We start from the raw sequence: 19,408 nt of genomic DNA on the forward strand, positions 1-19,408 counted from the left end.
GGGGTGAGGCAAGGCTGCAGTTTGTCCCACCCTCCTTTTCAGTGTTTATATAGAACATTCAGTAAAGTACATCAAATAATTTGCAAAGGGAATCACAATCCATGGAGAGCAAATCAAAACCCTGAGATTTGCAAATGATACTGTTATTTTATCTGAGACAGCAGAAGATCTGGAGGAGTTGCTGAATGGTATGGATGGAGTCTTGGATGAGGCATACAAGATAAAAATAAATAAGTCCAAAACAAAAGTAATGGAGTGCAGTCGAACGAATTCAGGTGATGCAGGAAATATTTAATTAAGAAATGAAGTCTTAAAGGAAGTGGATGAGTATTGTTACTTGGGTAGTAAAATAACTAATGATGGCAGAAGTAAGGAGGACATAAAATGCAGACTGGCACAAGCAAGGAAGAGCTTTCTTAAGAAAAGAAATTGATATAGGATTTAGAACAATGTTTCTGAAGACATTCGTGTGGAGCGTGGCATTGTATGGAATTGAAACATGGGCGATAACTCTCTCAGAAAGAAAGAGAATAGAGGCTTTTGAAAAGTAGTGTTACAGAAGAATGCTGAAGGTGAGATGGATAGATCGAATCATGAATTAAGAGATACTGAATCAGATTTTTGAGAGGAAATTTTTGTGGCTAAATTTGACGAGAAGAGATAGAATGATAGGACACATCGTAAGACACCCAGGACTTGTGCAGTTGGTTTTTGAGGGAAGTGTAGAAGGTAAGAACGGTAGGGGTGGACCAAGGTATGAATATGACAAGCAGATTAGAGTGGATGTTGGATGCAGCAGTTATGTAGTAATGAAATGGTTAGCACGGGGTAGGGTGGCATGGAGAGCTACATCAAACCAGTCTGTGGACTGATGACTCAAACAACTGTAGGATTTTTAATTTGCTTTTAGATTTATAACGAATCAACGTTTTTAAACATTTTAAGCGAATCTCCCCACTGATAAGTTACAAATTGAGGCTTCAGCTAAATTTTTTACATAGGAATGAAAAAGCTCAGCATTGAGGTATGAAACAGTCAACTGGTAATGCAGCAATTGTACTCTGTCCATCTCTATACTAAAATAGAAAGTACTTCCATGCCCAAGACCGATCTATAACTTGAACCATGCTGTCTCCTCTCCTTGATATTAAATTTACTTGTTTACAGTATATGCTCGTATATACCTATGTGTTGTAGGGGCCACCTGAATTCATTCCATTCAGGAAGCGGCAAATAATATTCTCCAGTTCTCGACACCTTACACACGACCTACCTCTAACCATCGATGAGTGCGAGGACAAGTTTTGGGCCGTGCAGAGACATGGTCGAGCCTCAGCGACTACAGATCCGAGCCACAAAGGGATACTGAGGATATCGTCTCTTCAGGCCAGTTGCGATCACGAGAGTACTCCTCACCCCGTCTTGAGGCAATTCTCTACTCCTAGTGTGCCACATGAACAGCTGCTACCTAACTCTCTCAGCAGGTAAATTTAGCTCTGAATTTAGGGGGAAGGAAAGACTGTATAAGTCAGAGAATGTATTTTTCTGATTACCATATTTGCTTGCATATATAATTCACTTTTTTGACAGAAAATAAGTGCAAATTTTTTTGTTGCATGATATATGTGGGGATTTGTGTGTGAAAGATCGTATTCAAGAAAAAAAAAAAAAGTAAAATTTGTGGTTATTGGTAGCATGAGAATGCAACGCTGTTTTTCACACCCAGTTGTACGTATAAGCGCGCTAGATTCTCCCTTATTGGTGATGGTGGTGTTGCATGGCATGTCGAAGTTTATTGGGGTTTGATCTGCAATGCCAATCTGAGATAAGAGGTAATTGTTTTTCTTCGGCATTGCTATCACATGGCAATGATAATCTATGATTTTGTCGCTGAATCGCTTGGCATTCTTTGGCAGAGAGATGTTCATGTTCGCAGACACAATCCCTTTCGTGTCATGAATCTATGGATACAATCCCGGCTCACTTTCAGATTACAACAGCTGATTCCTCCTTTAATCGCTAGTCCGCGTGCTTTGGAATGTAGCATCTTCGAAACTCTGTAGCGTTATGAAGCAACTCGTCTTCCAGCTCAGGAACCAGTTTTTGGCCCTCTGAATGCCTTGCGTGTTTGGTTGGTGGTTTCTAGCGCAGCTTTGTGTTTATGCCAGTAGCGTACATTGAACTCGGTCACGTTGAATTCTAGACTGGAAGCTCTGTTACCATGTTCTTCAGCATATTTTACCACTTTGAGTTTAAACCCAGCTGTATAACCCATGTATCTCCATAACTTCAAGATCGACCTACACAAGAAAACTTAGCTGAGAAACAAGAACGAAACTTGAAGATTGAATACTGGTACTTGTCGACAATAAAACAGATGGACGATACCTGGGTAATACCGTGATCACTTGACTGCCTGGACTGGGAAACTCTCTCTGTTCATGTGATTATATAAGCATATTGACTGAGAGAGAAGGATGGCTGAGTGTGACTGACTGGCTAGGAATGCGGCCTTGGGGCGAGGCTTTGCGAGTTAGGTATTTTTGTAACAACAGCTGGCCTCAACCGTTTTGTAGGTAGAAAGAAATGCAGCTTCTTCTTGTACTGTCACGAGCAAAGTACCATGACAGCAATTGGTACGGTTCCGATATTTAACCCTTATCCCGCGAATTGAAGTTCTCTGTGTTGTCTCTTCAACATTACTAGCACCAACTTGTCACCCGAGGTTCTGTCTCGGAGTGAGAACATTCCAGATAAATACCAGTAATAACAAATCTGTTCTACGAGATCTATTCCTCTGTTACGACCGTACATCTTAGCACGTAGTTCAAGCCCAGTGCTTTATACAGTTACGCAGCTTATATTTCTATCAAAAACCTCGGTTGCTTTCATATCAGCGTATTAACACTAAAATATGGCTACAATACTTATAGTCCAGTCGAGTTAAACATGGAAACGGGGTTGTGCTTGCAAAAGGTCTGGTAATTCTGAATTTTGTATATGTTTTTAGGACCTAACCCAATATTAAAAAACCAGATTTGCAATTTTGAAAGTGCTGTGCGAGCGCCGGTGTATCCAAAAAACCATGAAATTTTCTAACTTTTTTCGGGTTCTGCTGAATATCTCAGTTAAGGAAGGGTCTGACTGGTATAGTTACTCTACATACATTTAGTATACTTTAAATGTGCTACTACAATTTGAGACCAGGGTGAGCTCTATACAGCCTTCGGTTCCCAAGATACAGTTCTTCGAAAATAGGCATTTTTTTCCAAAAAGTGTTTTGGGAATGGTCACTTATTTTGTGAAATATCTTCTAAAATACACATCCCATGTCAAATATTATACAAACTGAAGCTGTAGTAAATGTAATTAGCTTTCATTTGAGACCAGAGTGGTACCTGTAGGCCCAGCGGTTCTCTCAAAAACGGCAAATAACCAAAAACAGTCATAAGTGGGTTTTGGGGGGAAATGCAAATAAACTGTTCTCGCGTCTTTTTATTGTTTTATTTTTATCGGAGCCTTCATTTGTACACTGTCCACAAGATGCTCCCTTTTGTCCACACAGCTGTACATTTTTTGTACGCTAAGAGCGTGCTCCTTTACCTTCAGGATATGATGGCTCTACAAGATTGGATGGATAAAAGTGAATACGATAATGTTCACGAAAGGATCATTCACCATTTGCTGGTCTGACAAGTTTTGGTCTGGGTTGTGGTCAGACCTAACAATTGAACAGAAGCTGATGCGATCCATGAAGACAGTGTGCTGGCAAGGTGGACAACAGGAATGGTGTTTATGGTGAACATATGTGAAGAGCTTGAAAGTTTTTGCAGCATCTCATATCCTACTGGGGAGCAGCATGTAGACATCAGACCATCTAGAATCGTCTGAGATAACAGATGTGGAAAAACTCAAAAACTGGTTTGCTCTCCACCCTCCATTTCCCAAAACTGTCAGTTTGCTTTCCGACAGGACCTGAGGATTTAAAGGATGACTTCAAGTATGAGTTGGCCCCGTTCACGATATCTCTGTTCAATGCGCAAGGGCGCGAAATCCACTCTGTATTCTGCCTTCAGTCCTCTTTCCAGACACGCCGATAGATGCCAGCACTCACGTTGTTTTGGATGGTGGGTACCTCTTGCACAAGGTTTTGTGGCAGCGGAAGAGCACTTTTGGCACGGAATACCACCTACGTCCGTAACCACTTTGGGAAGAACGTTTCCATCGTTTCTGACGGCTACCCCGAAGATGCTACCAAAAAAACACCAAAACAGCAGAATGACTCCAGCGCTACACAGCTCATTCCAGCTACGAATTGACGTTCGATGAATCCACAGTAATTCAAATTGCTCAAGAACATGTATTGGGCAATGAGAACATCAAGAGACGCCAATTAACTCTTCTTTGTGACGCCTTTCAGGAGGAGGGAGTAGAAGCGGCTGTTGCCGAAGAAGATGCGGATCGAGAGATTGTCACGACTGCGCTTTCAAAAAGAGCAGTAGCCGATCGGGTCGTCATAGTTGGAGAAGACGTCGGCCTGCTGGTTCTTCTCAACGGTTTAGGCGCTGGCGAGAAAAACGCCCACCTTCAGAAGAGCACGATGGGCAAAGCTGGTTGCTGTCACTACGAACCTTCTACAACCACCAGGACTCCCAGTGATCACCAGGGACGGTACTATTCACCCATGCGTTTACCGGGTGCGATACCCCCTCAGCACCGTTTGGCCTAGGAAAGACCAAAATCACAACACTCCTGAGCAAGAGTGAAACACTTGCTGAGCAAGTGGATGTCTTCCTTCGGCCAGACTCCACCCCACAAGCCATAAGAGAAGCAGGCATCAAGTGCTTTGTGGTTGTGTATGGGGATGACATCGCGAGGGTTACTTTGGATTTCCTGAGGTAAATGACGTTTGCCACGGACGGAAGATGCCGCAGGCCACCGTGCAGCAACAAGGTGCTACCTCCAAGTGCAGAAGTGGCGGGGAGTCAAATTGAATCCTACTGATTGGGAGTGGAAACTGTCTTCCCAGAGAATCTTCCCCATCCCCACCACCATGGATCCCGCCCTCCTGCCCTTCTGCAAAAAATTTCATGTAAATGCAAGAAAGAGTGCTCTGGGAGCTGCTCGTGCAGAAAGGTTGGGCTACAATGCTCAGGCCTCTGCCAGTCATGCGGTGGCAAATTATGCATTAACGTCCCAGATGTGGAGCTGAAATGCTCAGATGATGACCGACTACAGACTGGGCGCCTCACCCAGCGTCCATAACAGCCATCGAGACACAATCTTCGTGCGAGCCCAAGCCCGGGCCATCTAAGAAAAAATAAGGCATGATTTTGGCAACCGAAACAATACCTAGATGATTTATATTAGTTTTCTTTTTTTTGTGTAAGTGTAATTTGTCTTTATAGTAGGTACCATGATGTTTGTACAAGCATTTTAGTATGAAGGTATATAAAACAATGTTTGACGATGACGTAATTCCCGATAGGTATATTACCTTTTCCTTTTTTCATCAAACAATTTTTTAAAAGTAAAAAATTTAACTGATTGATAAATAAAACAATAAAAAGATCGGAGAACAGTTTATTTGCCTTTCCCCCCAAAACCCACTTATGACTGTTTTTGGTTATCTGCCATTTTTGAAAGAACCTTTAGGCCTATGGGTACAAGTCTGGTCTCAAATGACAGATAATTACATTTTCTACAACTTCATTTCATATAATTTTTGATGTGGGGTGCATATTTTAGAAGATATTTCACAAAATAAATGATCATTCTGAAACAATTTCACTTTTTCAAAAAAAAAATGCCTATTTTCAAAGAACTGTATCATGGGAATCAGTGGCTGTATAGAGCTACCCCTGGTCTCAAATTGTGGCAAGTTTAGTCTACTTTAAAAGTATATAGAGTGACGATACCGGTCAAACCCTTTCTTTACTGCAATGTTGAGCAAAATCTTGAAGTCCGAAAATTTCATGGTTTTTTGGGTACACTGCCGCTCGCACAGCACTTTTGAAATTGCAAATCTGTTTTTTAATATTGGTTTAGGTCCAAAGAACATATAAAAAATTCAGGGCGACCGGACCTTTTGCAAGCACGGATGTACATCTTGACTGGACTATTACGGACATATAATAGAACCAAACCTGTTTTAATGAACTCAATAATTTTATAATATAAGGAATTCCCTGTCATTTGTATACACCTTATTATTACTGATTGATGGACAAAATCGGTCATATTTTATAAAGGATATAAGAGTATTTTACATCATTCATTCTGGATTTAAGTTTGTCAAGTTCAAGCAGAGTGCTTTATACAATTACGCAGCTTATATTTCCTTGAGGAACTACCTTCTATCAAGAACCTTGGTTGCTTTCATATTAGCCTATTAATACTAAATATGGCTACAAAACCTACAAACATACAATTGAATCAATCTGTTTAATGAACACATACAATATCACTTGTACATACTACTAGTGATTGAGAAAAAAACTGACAATAAGCTATTTTTGATCACAAGTGTATATTTTAAATCAGTCACTCAAATTTTAGTCTGTCAGTTTCTTTTTAATGATATGATTTTTAAGGTGTAAACCTGAAAATGTAAATGCTCAATAATTATCATGTAACACTTGTAAATAACATTTCCAAGCTTTTTAAATGGATATCCATTTTAAGTTATTAATATATATTGACTATAAGAGTCGCATGTTAATGTAATTTCAAATGTCTTTGTAGAAATTCCCTTCCAATCACTTTGCTGAAACCGGTACCATGAGAATAAAATAAATATGTGCTGGACTTAATAATCTCCCATAATTTAGTATTGAATAAGCGGATCCTAATATCTTGTTTCTTTACTTCGTGAATCTCGCTTCAATACGGCCCATAAAAATGAAATTTTTTACTCTAAATTGTCTCTACTACTCGTATTTTAAATCTGAATTTCGATCTTATGACCTGTATTTATCTTCCATGATTTTGGAGATAGCACTTGCTCTTAAATGATGTATTTAGGCTATAAATGTTTACAGCAAACTATACTGCAGCAAATAAAAGCAATAAAGTAGAACCTCGATAATTCGAAATCGATTAATTCAAAATCTTGCCACGTAAGGAAATACCCCAGAAAGTAAATATCGCCGCCTGATGCTCTTCTTTTCTCTTTTTTGTAATGGCTGATCACTGCTGCCAACATGCCTGGTTACATATTAAAATCATCAGACATAACCATAACAAACTAACCTCAATGTAAACACCGATAATGAATGTTTCCCTACCCTAGTAAATGATAAATAAGATGAAATAAATCAAGATAATTATGAATATCTCTTCAATGAGGAATTAAGGAAATAAACACACTTTCTCACTTAAATTATCTGTCTTTATTTTGATATACAGTAGGCGTACTATAACCATATTCTTGAAAAGAGGGGCGTGTTAAACGATGCAATTTATTTAACAAGTCTTTGCAGTGTGATTTTCGAAAGTTCCAGACATCCAGTGACTTCCCTTTCTTTTGCGCGAATTTTTCCTTCTCTCTTCAATACCGGTAACCAGTAAGGAGAGAGATTATTGGGCATATTTTCAGCCTGCAGGCTGGTTATATCTTCAAGCTTATCAGGAAACATATAGGAATACTAATGTGCCAAGCTCCGTGAACGGAATTTAGGTGGGCTTTCAAGTTCACTGCGGATTTGAAAATAATAATGTTATAAGTTATACTGCCAAAATTTCGTCCCGCAAGAGTTATTTCATGTACCGGTAGATCTAGACATGAGACTGACGTATTTGAGCACTTTCATCATTTCACAGAAACTATGTTATTAAATGCATTATCCGAACATGCCACAATCCTACTTACCTGGTATTAGCCAAATAGATTTACAATCCCACAGAAAAAGAAAATATGCTTTAAATATTCTCGCAAATGTATCACTAGTGACTTCAACGGCGATGCGGTGGCAACACGCACTTCACGCTAGAGCAGTGATTGAACGTTGCCAACGTGCCAGATTAACGGTAAATGTAAGACGTCGTATCGGCAAGTAGGGTCTCTAAACTGTATGGTTACCGACACTGAAAAAGACCCAACAGCAAGAAAAGTCACTATAAATCAATATATTAATATTACAGGGGAGAAAGGGTAAGGTTGCACCCTTAGGGTACGTCATTACACGGAGAGGACTTTTATAATTCGAAGCAGCTCTCTTTCCCGGAAACATGAGGTACGGTTTTGCATGTTATTTAAGCCGTTTAATTCGAAATACGGATAATTCATAATTCGAAGAACAATGTTGATCCCATTACCGAAATTCAGACTTTTAATTCGAAACTGCCTTTACATTTTGAAAAATATACTATTTTACAGAGTAATTTCAATTCAACATTTCTACGCGTCTTCTGGAATGTGAAGGGGTAACTTTGCACACTTTCACCTACTTCGGCGTGTCTACAGCGTGCTTCATATCTGCTATGTTCGAGCGGAATCGTAATTATTTTGTATTCGGCGATTTTAGGAACGCCACAATTCACAATATCACGTAGCAGGCAGTGTGCGGAGAGGTAGAATCCGCGGATGCTGGCGATTCCAACAGTTGGCGAAAAAGCGTGGCTTATAGCCTATAATCAATTCGTACGCACCAAACTATATTGTCAATGCTGATGAAAATGCATTGTTTGTTAGTTTTATTTTTTTAAATGCTCATGCCAAATGGACTTACGTTTTTAAAGGAGAGAATTTCCAGCCGGCAAATGTATTGTGTTGCTATGCAGTGCACACTGCACGCGGAAGCGAGAGACTTCCTTCCCATGTCATAGGAAAGTTCGAAAAGCCACGACATTTTAAGGGTGTCGGGCACTTTTCATGCCAGCACAAGGCATCTAAAAATGCAGACAGTACAGTAATCCAAAAGAAAGCATTTGCACAGGGGGGGCGAGCATAATTTTTCCTAGTCTTTAAATCGTGTTTTTCTTTTCGTTGCGTAAGGTTATGTTTGTCAATGTTTTATACAAGAACATTATTTGAATAATGTAAATGCACCTTGTCGGATAAATTTCTGGAATAGAGTTTTCCATGGCATTTGAAAAGTGATCTAGGTGATTCGCATGCATTCATGGTTATTAGAAGTGCCATGGCGGGAAATCGTACAAGTTAGTATAGTCACTGTAGTGTTGTAATGTGGACAGAAGCGAGATACTTTCTCCCTTCGTCACGGTAAAGTTCGATAAGCTGCGATGTTTTAAGGGCGTCGGGTACACTCCGTGCAGGCACAAGGCATCTAAAATGCAATTAATAAAGCACTTTCAAAGACGAGGAGAAATCTATACTGGCTCCCTTGTGCATCATGTTTTCTTTCTTTTGATTTCATTGCGTGAGGTTATGTTTGCCGGTGAGTTATCCAAATGCATTATTCGAATACTGTAAATGCACCTTGTTGGATACAGTTTGGAAATAGTTTTTTCTATGACATTTGAGAGCTTTAAACTGTGAATCAAGGTTAATTGCATGCAGTAACGGGTCTTAGAATACATTGTGAGGCCGCAAGGGTTGGCATTTCCAAAGTGCGTGTTGGCGGTTAATTCGAAATCCGATTTTTTCGTCCCAACGACTTCCAATTAGCGAGGTTTTACTGTCTGTGCGATTTAAGACACATTATTTTACATTTTTATTATTTATTTATTTATCATACGATGAAAGGAGGAATATCAGCTATTTACAAATTATGTACAAAAATACACACACACACACACACACACACACACACACACACACACACACACTCAAGCAGTGGCGGTTCGTGACATTTTACTCTGGCAGGGCTGTGCCGTCATCTCCTCCTCCCACCCCTCTCACCAACGGCCCAGTTTTCACTGGCCAGCGCCACGATAATTGTAGATGAAATATAATAATGATAATAATAATAATAATAATAATAAATAATATGACACTGGCCAAATACTGTAGGTATCTTCTTCCGAGGCAGAACGATCATGTAGCAAAAATCAGATAATATCGCAAAGCAGAAAAAAGTAGAAACTTAAAGCATCGCAAATCCGAAAGCATTACAGTCTACATACCCTTAAAACATCGACAATGAACATATACTTATGTTCACAAAACCACTAAAGTTGAGGTTAAAAAAAAACAGGCTAATATATTACAACACATGTAGGGAGGTGAAGTGAAGTGTGAAGACAGCAGAGCGAACACCACTAACAAGAAAACTCAACAACTGAATCCGAAAAACAATTCTAGTAGATTACGAAATGTCAGTCAATTGTTATTAGAAGTATAAAGTTCGTACTATGATGATGATAATGACGGGATGAAGATACACATGAAAATAATACAAGAAAGTAGGTAACGATACCTTAGCTGATTTGCTTGTATACAAAATCCATTCTCTTCTGCTCTGCGAAGTGGTTGATGACACGTTCGTTGAAGTTAGGAACTGCCAACACCTGTTTCTCGATGGAGCACGTAGCAAGCGCGTTAAGTCGGTCTTCCTCCATGGTATTCCTAGTTAACAACTTAATCCTTTTCAGCGTACAGAAGCACCTTTAATTTTCTGACGTTGTCATCGGAATTGTACAAACATTAGCCGGCTAACAGCTACTGCAATCACGGCTACTCCTGTTTCACTGATCACAAACGACAATGACATTCACGAGAACAAATAGACAATGCACGCCCGAGTTCCTTTCGGCTTCCTCAAATTTCAAAGCAATGTGACCAACGTGCAGATAGTGCCGTCACCTTATGATTAGATTTTAAATCTTTATTTTAGCTTATTTTTAGAACGGAATTTTAAATAGTCAGTCTATTGGAATCCATTGTTTTGTGAACAGTTTTGGAATTAACCTCTAACAACATTTAACGTAAGACGTGTGGGAAGAGGCCTAGGTACATTGTAAAGTGGTTGGCGTCGTTGCTACGGGCTCTGCCGGACAGACCAAGTATTAAATGCTCTAAGCATACACCCCCCTGCACTCTTCCTTCCCCTGACAAGCCCAAATCTTCTTCCAAGGCTCCTCCCGCACCCCTCGCTCTTGTTAAACTCCAGGAACTTACTGGGGGCTCTCCTGCTAGCACCCGACCGCCTAATGTCTAAAGAGAAAACCAAAGAGAAAACATCGTGCTTGCTGAACGGATGCCACGGTCAGACAGCCTTTGCCATGTCTTTGAAAATAAAAAATGTTTACAGCCAAAACAATAAAGATAACATCGACTAACTGAATAACACACTACCATAAGTTAGACTTTGCTACATTTGTCCATCTCTTTATATAATCAGCTACGCAATGAAATTATGTTACGTGTTTTAGTAAAGGTGGCGGGGTGGCGCCCAAAAGCCCTTCATGCACGAACTGCCACTGCTCTCAAGTTCATAAAATTATTCACAATACAATGTCCAGATGGTTAATCCGCTAAACGGCTGCTTGTGTTAGGTTGTGGAGATCCTTCGTTGAGCCTCTAAATGCTCTGAGGGGACATTCGAGCACTATGTGATCCATGCTTTGCCGTTCTTCCCCGCAGTCACAATGAGGAGAGGACTTCCGTCCCCACTTGTACAGCATTGCTCCGCATCTTCCTTGGCCAGTCCTTATCCTATTCAGTACACACCACTGTCGTCGAGGTGAATGAAAGCCTGCGGGCTGCTCCCAAGGAGTTTTAATTAAGTAATGATGTGTCAGGGAGTTTTGGCTCTGCCACTGTTTGTTCCATGCATCTAGTATTTTGAAGCGATTGTCTTTCAGGTTGTTTGCTGTTCGCCACGATGGTTGTCTGGACTTTAATCGCTGCGGTAATGATACTGGACAATCTGAATGTATTGGTAACGGTGGGTTGTTTTCAATTTTCTTCCATGTGTTCAACAATGACTTACATCTTCTTAGGGGTGGGGTGGAATGTTACTTAGAACCGATAGCCAGTGCGTGTTAGTAGATTGAATACATCCTGTGATGAGGTGCATTGCTTGATTGAGCTGCGTGTCAGTTTGGTGTGAGCACTGTTTAACCATGTAGAACAGCAGTATTATGCAACTGAATACACAAGAGCCAGAGCTGTGGATCTAAAGACTGATGCAGGTGGTCCCTGTTAACTTCTGTAATATGTTGTTTATATGTTGTTCCGGGTTTTAATTTTAGCTGCTACATTCTTGAAATGCATTTTGTATGTCGGTGATCTGTCCAGGCTCACTCCTAGATATTTAGGGTTATTGCAGTATTGAAAAATCTCATCTCTGAAATTGACTGTAGGATTGTAATTTGCATGTTTGTTCCGTAAATGGAAAGTTGATGTTGATACAACTGTCTTTTGAGGATTCGGTCGAAGAGAATTGTTTGAAGTATTCATCTAATATCTCAGATCTGCTGTTAATGTTCACTGTTCCTCACGCCTGGAGAATTTACCTCTTCATTACTCTGCACGTGTCCCCCGGGTGGTGCTAAGCGAGCACGATGAGATCGAACTGCCTTAAACGGCCTCTCGGTCAAAGATTAAGGAGAAATAATACCCGAATAGGTCCTTCTCAGGACCCTCCAGTTCGCAAGATTGGACCATCAATACAAATTTACCAACTCAACGTAGAGGGTATAACCAGAGCTAAATGTGAATATTATTATTATTATTATTATTATTATTATTATTATTATTATTATTATTATTATTATTACTACTATCGTTATCGCAGTACACCGTTTCGTTAGTAATTTCACTGAACAAATTATTGGTGAAAGGCAATTGAGAAACTAATTCAGTGTCTGGTTTCACATCTTGCGGTGGTTTGTAGCCTGAAACCCCTGTAAACCCAGATTGCTTGAAATTAGGATCTGTTGATTTATGGTAATTGCGCCAGCCGTCGGCATCAGCATTGCCAGTTCACTTGTAGGCGCCCTCAAATGCTATTAGATATGGTGCAAGGAAGGAGTAGAGGCATGAAATTACTGGGGTTTTGTAGAATTACGTGACATACAACATTAAACAGTATACTGTGTATGACTAGGAGAGCACGCGGCGACCATGTTTGTTTACAATCGTTCGAGCCTTCGCGTGTGTGAGTGGACTGGACACAGCTGATATCTACACTGCCATCTAAATAAGATTTTTGACTGACTGTCAAATAGTATTTGGATTTTACAAAGTTCCACGCTGAAGTGAAAGATGGCAGTACAGTATGGCATCGTGTATTTTGTCAGCGAAGGGTCGACAGACGAGCGGTGATCAGATCAAAAATTGGATGTATGGCTTTTCAGGCGTTTGCTCTGTCGGGCCTTGCATGACGCTTAACTGGAAAAGGAATATCGTAATGTCAGGCCTCGCGTGACAGATGAGGGGTAAGGGTTAATGTAAGCTTGTCCACAGAATATCCAAATTTTTTGTGTATGTTATGTATGTCTTTATGACATCAGAAATGAATGCAAGTTATGTGGGGGGGGAATTTTTTCCTGCAGTTTCAGATGTTAAAAATGGGGTGCGAGATATACATGGTGGGGAGTTATGTGAGCGGATATGGTATAAGATAAACTCTTTTTTCCCCCCACATTTTCAAATTAAAAAATCTGGCGTCCTCTTAAATCCTTCCAGCCCAGTTTAGTTCAGTTCGTGGGATGAGGTTCACACTCTCACTCAATCCGTAGGCTTCTGACGGACAGGAAGTTCCCGTGCGGATGTCGCAGTCCTCTTCCATCCTTTTCCATCTTGAGCCTGCTCTTCCCAGTTATCAGTTTAGAGGGTCCAACATACCTTGTTGGTCTGCTTCTTCCAGGTGCTTTGGGGTCTTCCTGAAGGTCTTTTCCCATTAAGAGATCCTTTGCATTGATCTACTGGTGCTCTGTTTTCCTTCACTCTCAGTACATGTCCAGCTCAGTGCAGTCTGTTGGATTCTATCACACCCATTATAGTGTGTTGTTGAGAGGGTGTAAATCTCATAATTAGATCTCTTCTGCCAGCCTTGCGAGATACGATCAAATCATGGGCCAAATATTTCTTAAACTTTATTCTCAAAGACTTGCAACTGCTGCTGCTCTTTCTTGGTTACTCTCCATGTATAACTCATTGCTACCTCTTGTCATGATTTGTTTAGAGTTATTCCACATTCGTTCACAAACATTGTCACCAGTATAGAGCAAGATTCGACGATATTATGTAAAACAAATAATGGTCGTTTTCTAAATACACTAGAATATATATATATATATATTTAGATCAGTAAAGTAATCAGGATAATAACCTGAATGATGTAATTGGTAATAGGAACCCTTTATACGAAGGGATATTATCACATCTGGAAGCATTCAGCATTAAAAACAACAGACAATTAAAAAAAGAAAATGAATGAACTTCTGTCCTCCTGTATATCTCTTCCTCCTTCCCCTTCTTGTAAAGCTGAAACCGTGACCATAATTGATGTGCCACCTCCCCACTCCACAGCCTTTCCTTCCCCAAAGGTGGAACCAGCTTTGGAACACACACATCATTACTTCACAAGACGAAGGCTGCATCAGCCGTCGCTCTTCCAAGGACACAGTAGAATTTGTCAACAAGATATGAAACAGCTTATTTGTATACTAGATTGTCTGGTGCTGACTAAAAACACACATTCAGAAAGCAATTCTCCATTTTATTTCGTTTCAGATTTCGGGGAACCTTTTTAAATAAAAGTATGACAGCAATCAGCTTCAGGGATCCTGAATTATTTGAATTCAAGAGCCACTTTAATACAATTAAAACAAACAACATTCGCCATGGAAGGAGCAAATGAAGAGAACATTCTTGTAAAATATAGAACAGTGACAAAGGAAAATTATTTTTCAAAAACTTTTTATTAGTAGACAAGCAGAATATCATATATCATAGTGAAAAAAGTGCTGGAAACAAATTTTTTTTATAACATCTGTTCAAATGAATAGATACAGTTTTAAAATAGGTTAAAAGAAGTAAAGCCATTTTCCCTCCCGTTTCACCACACCATTCAACCATCCACATTGATTTTAATTTATTTCAATTTTTAAATTCACATAGATTTTAAGTAAAACAAGAGATGTTCTTAACAAAGATAAATAAATTTCACCTAAGTGTTGTAATACAGCTGAAGATGTTCCAGATCAAATGAAACATGTACTGTAAATTATTGATTTGCTTAATGAAAATATAAGTATCAAAAAGGTGGAAATTTACTGTTACTGATTCATTGCATACTCCATGTCTCGGAACCATACAGAAGTACTGGTCAAATGATTGTATTGGAGCCTAATGCAGTAGAACCTCGATAATTCAAAATCCCGCCCAATTCGAAGAAGCTCTTGTTCCCGGAAACATGAGGTAGGGTTTTGTATGTTGTTTAAATTGTTTAATTCGTAATTACACTGTCGGCCCAATTACCGAAATTCAGATTTTCAATTTGAAACTGCATTTACATTTTAGAACAATAGTATGTTAGAGAGTAATTTAAACTAAAAATTTATCCGTGTCATGATAGTTCGCGTCTTCCGGAATGTGCAGGGGTAGCTTTCTGCACTTTCACACACTTCTGTGTGTATACAGTGTGCTTCATAATTACAAAGTACGAGTGAAATCGGAATTCTTTTGTGTACAACGTTTTAAGGAGCGCCGTAATATCACGCAACAGGCAATGTGCGGAGAAACAGAATCCGCGAACGCTGGCGATGCCGACAGTTGACGAAAAGCGTGGCTCACATAATCAGTACATAGGCACCGAACAATATTGTCATTGCTGATGAAACTGTATTGCTTTCTTTTAATGCCGAGCCCAAACGGTTTTATAGTTTTAAAGGAGAAAGTGCCAGCCTGAAAATTGTACAGGGTTGAGGGGGCGGGTCGTTGTACTGTGTTGCAATGCACATGAAGCGAGAGAATTCCTCCCCTCGTCATAGGAAAGTTTGATAAGCCGCAATGTTTTAAGGGCGTCGGGCACTTTCCATGCAAGTATAGTGTTTCTAAAAATGCAAACGGTAGAGTAATCCAAAATATAATGCATTTGCACAGGGAAACCAGCATAGTTTAGTCTTTCAATCGTGTGATTTTTTTCTTTCCTTGAGTGAGGTTATGTTTTTCAGTGATTTATCAGAGTGCATTATTTGAATATTGTAAACACACCTTGTTGGATACATTTCGAAAATAGTTTTTTTCCATGTCTTTTGAAAGGTTTAACTGTGAATCAAGGTGATTGCATGCATTTATGGGTCATAGAATACTTAGTGACACGGCAAGTGTTTACATTTCTGAAGTACGAGAGAAGTTCCATGGCGGGAAATCTTACAAGGATAATGTGACTGTATTGTGTTCTCATGCAGAAGGAAGTGAGAGACTTTGTCCCCCCTGTCAAAGGAAAGTTTGATTAGCCACGATGTTTTAAGGGCATCGGGTACTTTCTATGCAAGTACAGGGAATCTAAGATGCATACAGTACAGTAATCCAATGAATAACGCACTTGCACATGGGAGTCAGCATAGATTTCTCCTTGTCTTTGAATCTTGCTTTTTTTTCTTTCTTTCATTGCGGGAGGTTATGTTTGTGAGTTATCCAAGTGCATCATTTGAATACTCTAAATGCACTTTCTTGGATGCATTTTTAAATATTTTGTTTTTTTTGCATGGCATTTTAAAGGTTTAAACTTCGAATTATGTGATTACTGCATGCAGTTACCCTTGATTCAAAGTCCAATTTTTGAGTCCCAAATACTTGAGGTTTTACTGTATAAGGCTCATAGTTTAAAATGCCTCATTTGCATTCTTAATTCAAGCTTGGTGTTCCAGTTGCCTTCAGTTTTGCTTATCGATTAATACACCAAGGAATTTAAACTCCTCTACTCCTTTAAATATATATTTCCCAATTTTCCAAGACAATCTGCCAACCTCCTCATGATTCGGTCTCTGCACAACGATGTAATTTCTTTTTATTGTTTACCCGTAAGCCAATTTTTGCTGCCATTTCTTCTACTTCCACAAATAACTGCCTAATTTCTAATTCATTGCAGCCAATAAGAACAATATCATCCACATATGCAAGGATTTTATGTTTCCCCAAATATGATGCCAACAGGTGAAAAATAACCTCCAAACCTGTTTTCCAGTCATTGACAGGGTCAGGGATGTAATGAATGGCTATTAGTACAGTGGAGTCGCCACTCCCAAAGTGATTTATGAATGACTGATAGATGCTATGAGATAAGAATGGAGTGTGGTGCTGGAATGAAAGATGACAGGGAAAACCAGAGTACCCGTAGAAAATCCTGTCCTTCCTCCGGTTTGTCCAGCACAAATCTCACATGGAGTGACCGGGATTTGAACCACGGTATCCAGCGGTGTGAGGCCGACATGCTGCCGTCTGAGCCACAGAGGCTCAATGCCAGCAGGTACAAGAGCTATTTTCCTGATAATCTTCTCCAGTGCAATATTGAATGGTGCAACACCCCCTAATAATGATGGGTCTATAACGTTCTGAAGAGAACGTCATAGGGAAGTGCACACCAAGACAAAATTCAAACAAAGGAGCAAAACAATAAATAACACCTCAGAAGAAAAATGAGTAAGCAAGGAAACATGGAAGAATGCAGGACCTAACCCATAAAGTAAGGTAGAGGGGATCACTAGGAATTGCGACGAACAACTCAAATAACACCAACTTTAAAATTTTAAAATAAATATATACCTGAAAGAAAATTGATTTTTACATATTATCAAACAAGAGAACTCTTTAGACCCTGATAAATAAAACAAATAATAAGGAATGAATATCAAAATGGCACCCATGAAAATTGGGTAAAATAAATAATCTAGATATAAAATTAATATTCTTTAAAGTAAAATCGTTTCTTCATTTTAAAAGGAAAATCCTTGTGCACCAGACAGTTTAAACTTAACAAGCTACTACTAAGTGTTCGTAAACAAACTTAAAATTTTAATAAATTTAACATCAAATTATTTAATAGAGGGCTTCAGACATACCCTAGTGGAAGGATCATTTCCCGTAAAACCCACATAACGTAGATCAAACAATGCATCAAATAAATGGAACTCCACACAATAACCGACCAATATGAAAACACGTGCCAGAAAGAAATGACAATAATATCAACACAAATAAATAAGAAATTAAATAAAAAACACGACCTGTAACGAATAATGTAATGAGGCAGGACACGCAACCACGAGAACGAAAGCACACAATCTCGCCTCAATACCACAAACAATTCGTTATCATATTCACAGCGGCACACACCAGCGTACACAAAACCCCGCGAGACAATAATGCACAATGTCAGTTGCGTAACTGCCCCACGGCGATAAGATAAGCAACAATAATCAGAAGAGTAGATAAGGCCAAAGTTACAATCGCTCCACACTAGGGATGCCCAAAACCCTGAATTAAAACCCCAAACCTTACATTGTTAAGGAATTACATCTTTGAAATAAATGTGGGTATCCCCACTTCATAAAGCAATAATCAAATAAAACCACCCGCAGAAATGCAAGAAATATACAATCCTATTCCCTAAGTATACGTATTAATTAAAAAATAAATCTACGAAATATTCAATTAATAATGATGATAATAATATAGTTTTAAGAAAGGGGTGGTGTTCAGTGCAAATGTAGTAATTCGGTCGGAACACGAATAACAGGAGGCCATAACACACGAAACAAAGCACAAAACAATATGAGAATCACATCAGAGAAAAGACGAAAATGTGCACCACAATGAACACTGCAATATGAATATGAAATATAGAAATAGAAACAGTACACGTACCAAGAACTCGGGGAAACACGCAGGTCCACCAGAAATAGGAATAAAGCAAAGTGAAACACAAAATTTGGAAAAAGCAAGGACGAATTTTGACTGTTACCTAGAGCAAATAATGCACTACGCCTTTACACTTCACACACTTCAAGTATGAACTCCATCACCCAACAGTGGCCTAATTTTACTTACAATAAAAACACTCATAGAATATAGTAAATCACACCCAGAAAGTTGTATACCCAGTAATAAAACCTAAAGGTGTACCTTCATGGTGATCAACTATGCTCAGCTAACCTACTCGTGTTATACCTAATTGCTACTGCACCCACAAATAAAAATAAGAAAAAAACTTACATAATAAACACAAATCTTCTTAAAATACTGTACACAATATTAGTCTTCCTCGCTAGACTAGGTATACCCTCCTTTATTAACCGATTCCAATCGGTTCAGTCAACATAATAATTTGAGTAGCAGCGTAGCCGTTAGCCGTGGCGATTAGCTTCCAGTCAACGGGCAACTCCAGCAGCCAAAAGATACACTCCACACTCCTCCACTTGGCGCGACACAGTCTCAACCCTGCTACACGCTCTGGCGGAGACCGCCGAAACACAGAAGTTGCTAGGCACACTC

At 39.3% G+C, this 19,408-nt stretch overlaps 1 protein-coding gene across 1 annotated transcript in view; it reads left to right on the top strand.

Annotated features, from left to right (window-relative positions):
• Positions 1-19,408, top strand: part of LOC136885461 (uncharacterized) — a 273,832-nt gene that overhangs the window by 245,564 nt on the left and 8,860 nt on the right. Inside the window, exon 9 of the mRNA XM_068230446.1 lies at positions 1,198-1,484. Within this exon, the coding sequence (XP_068086547.1) occupies positions 1,198-1,484 (287 nt within the window). The remainder of the gene's footprint in view (positions 1-1,197; positions 1,485-19,408) is intronic.

Source organism: Anabrus simplex, chromosome 14 (assembly GCF_040414725.1).
Source record: "Anabrus simplex isolate iqAnaSimp1 chromosome 14, ASM4041472v1, whole genome shotgun sequence".
NCBI classification, from domain to species: domain Eukaryota; kingdom Metazoa; phylum Arthropoda; class Insecta; order Orthoptera; family Tettigoniidae; genus Anabrus; species Anabrus simplex.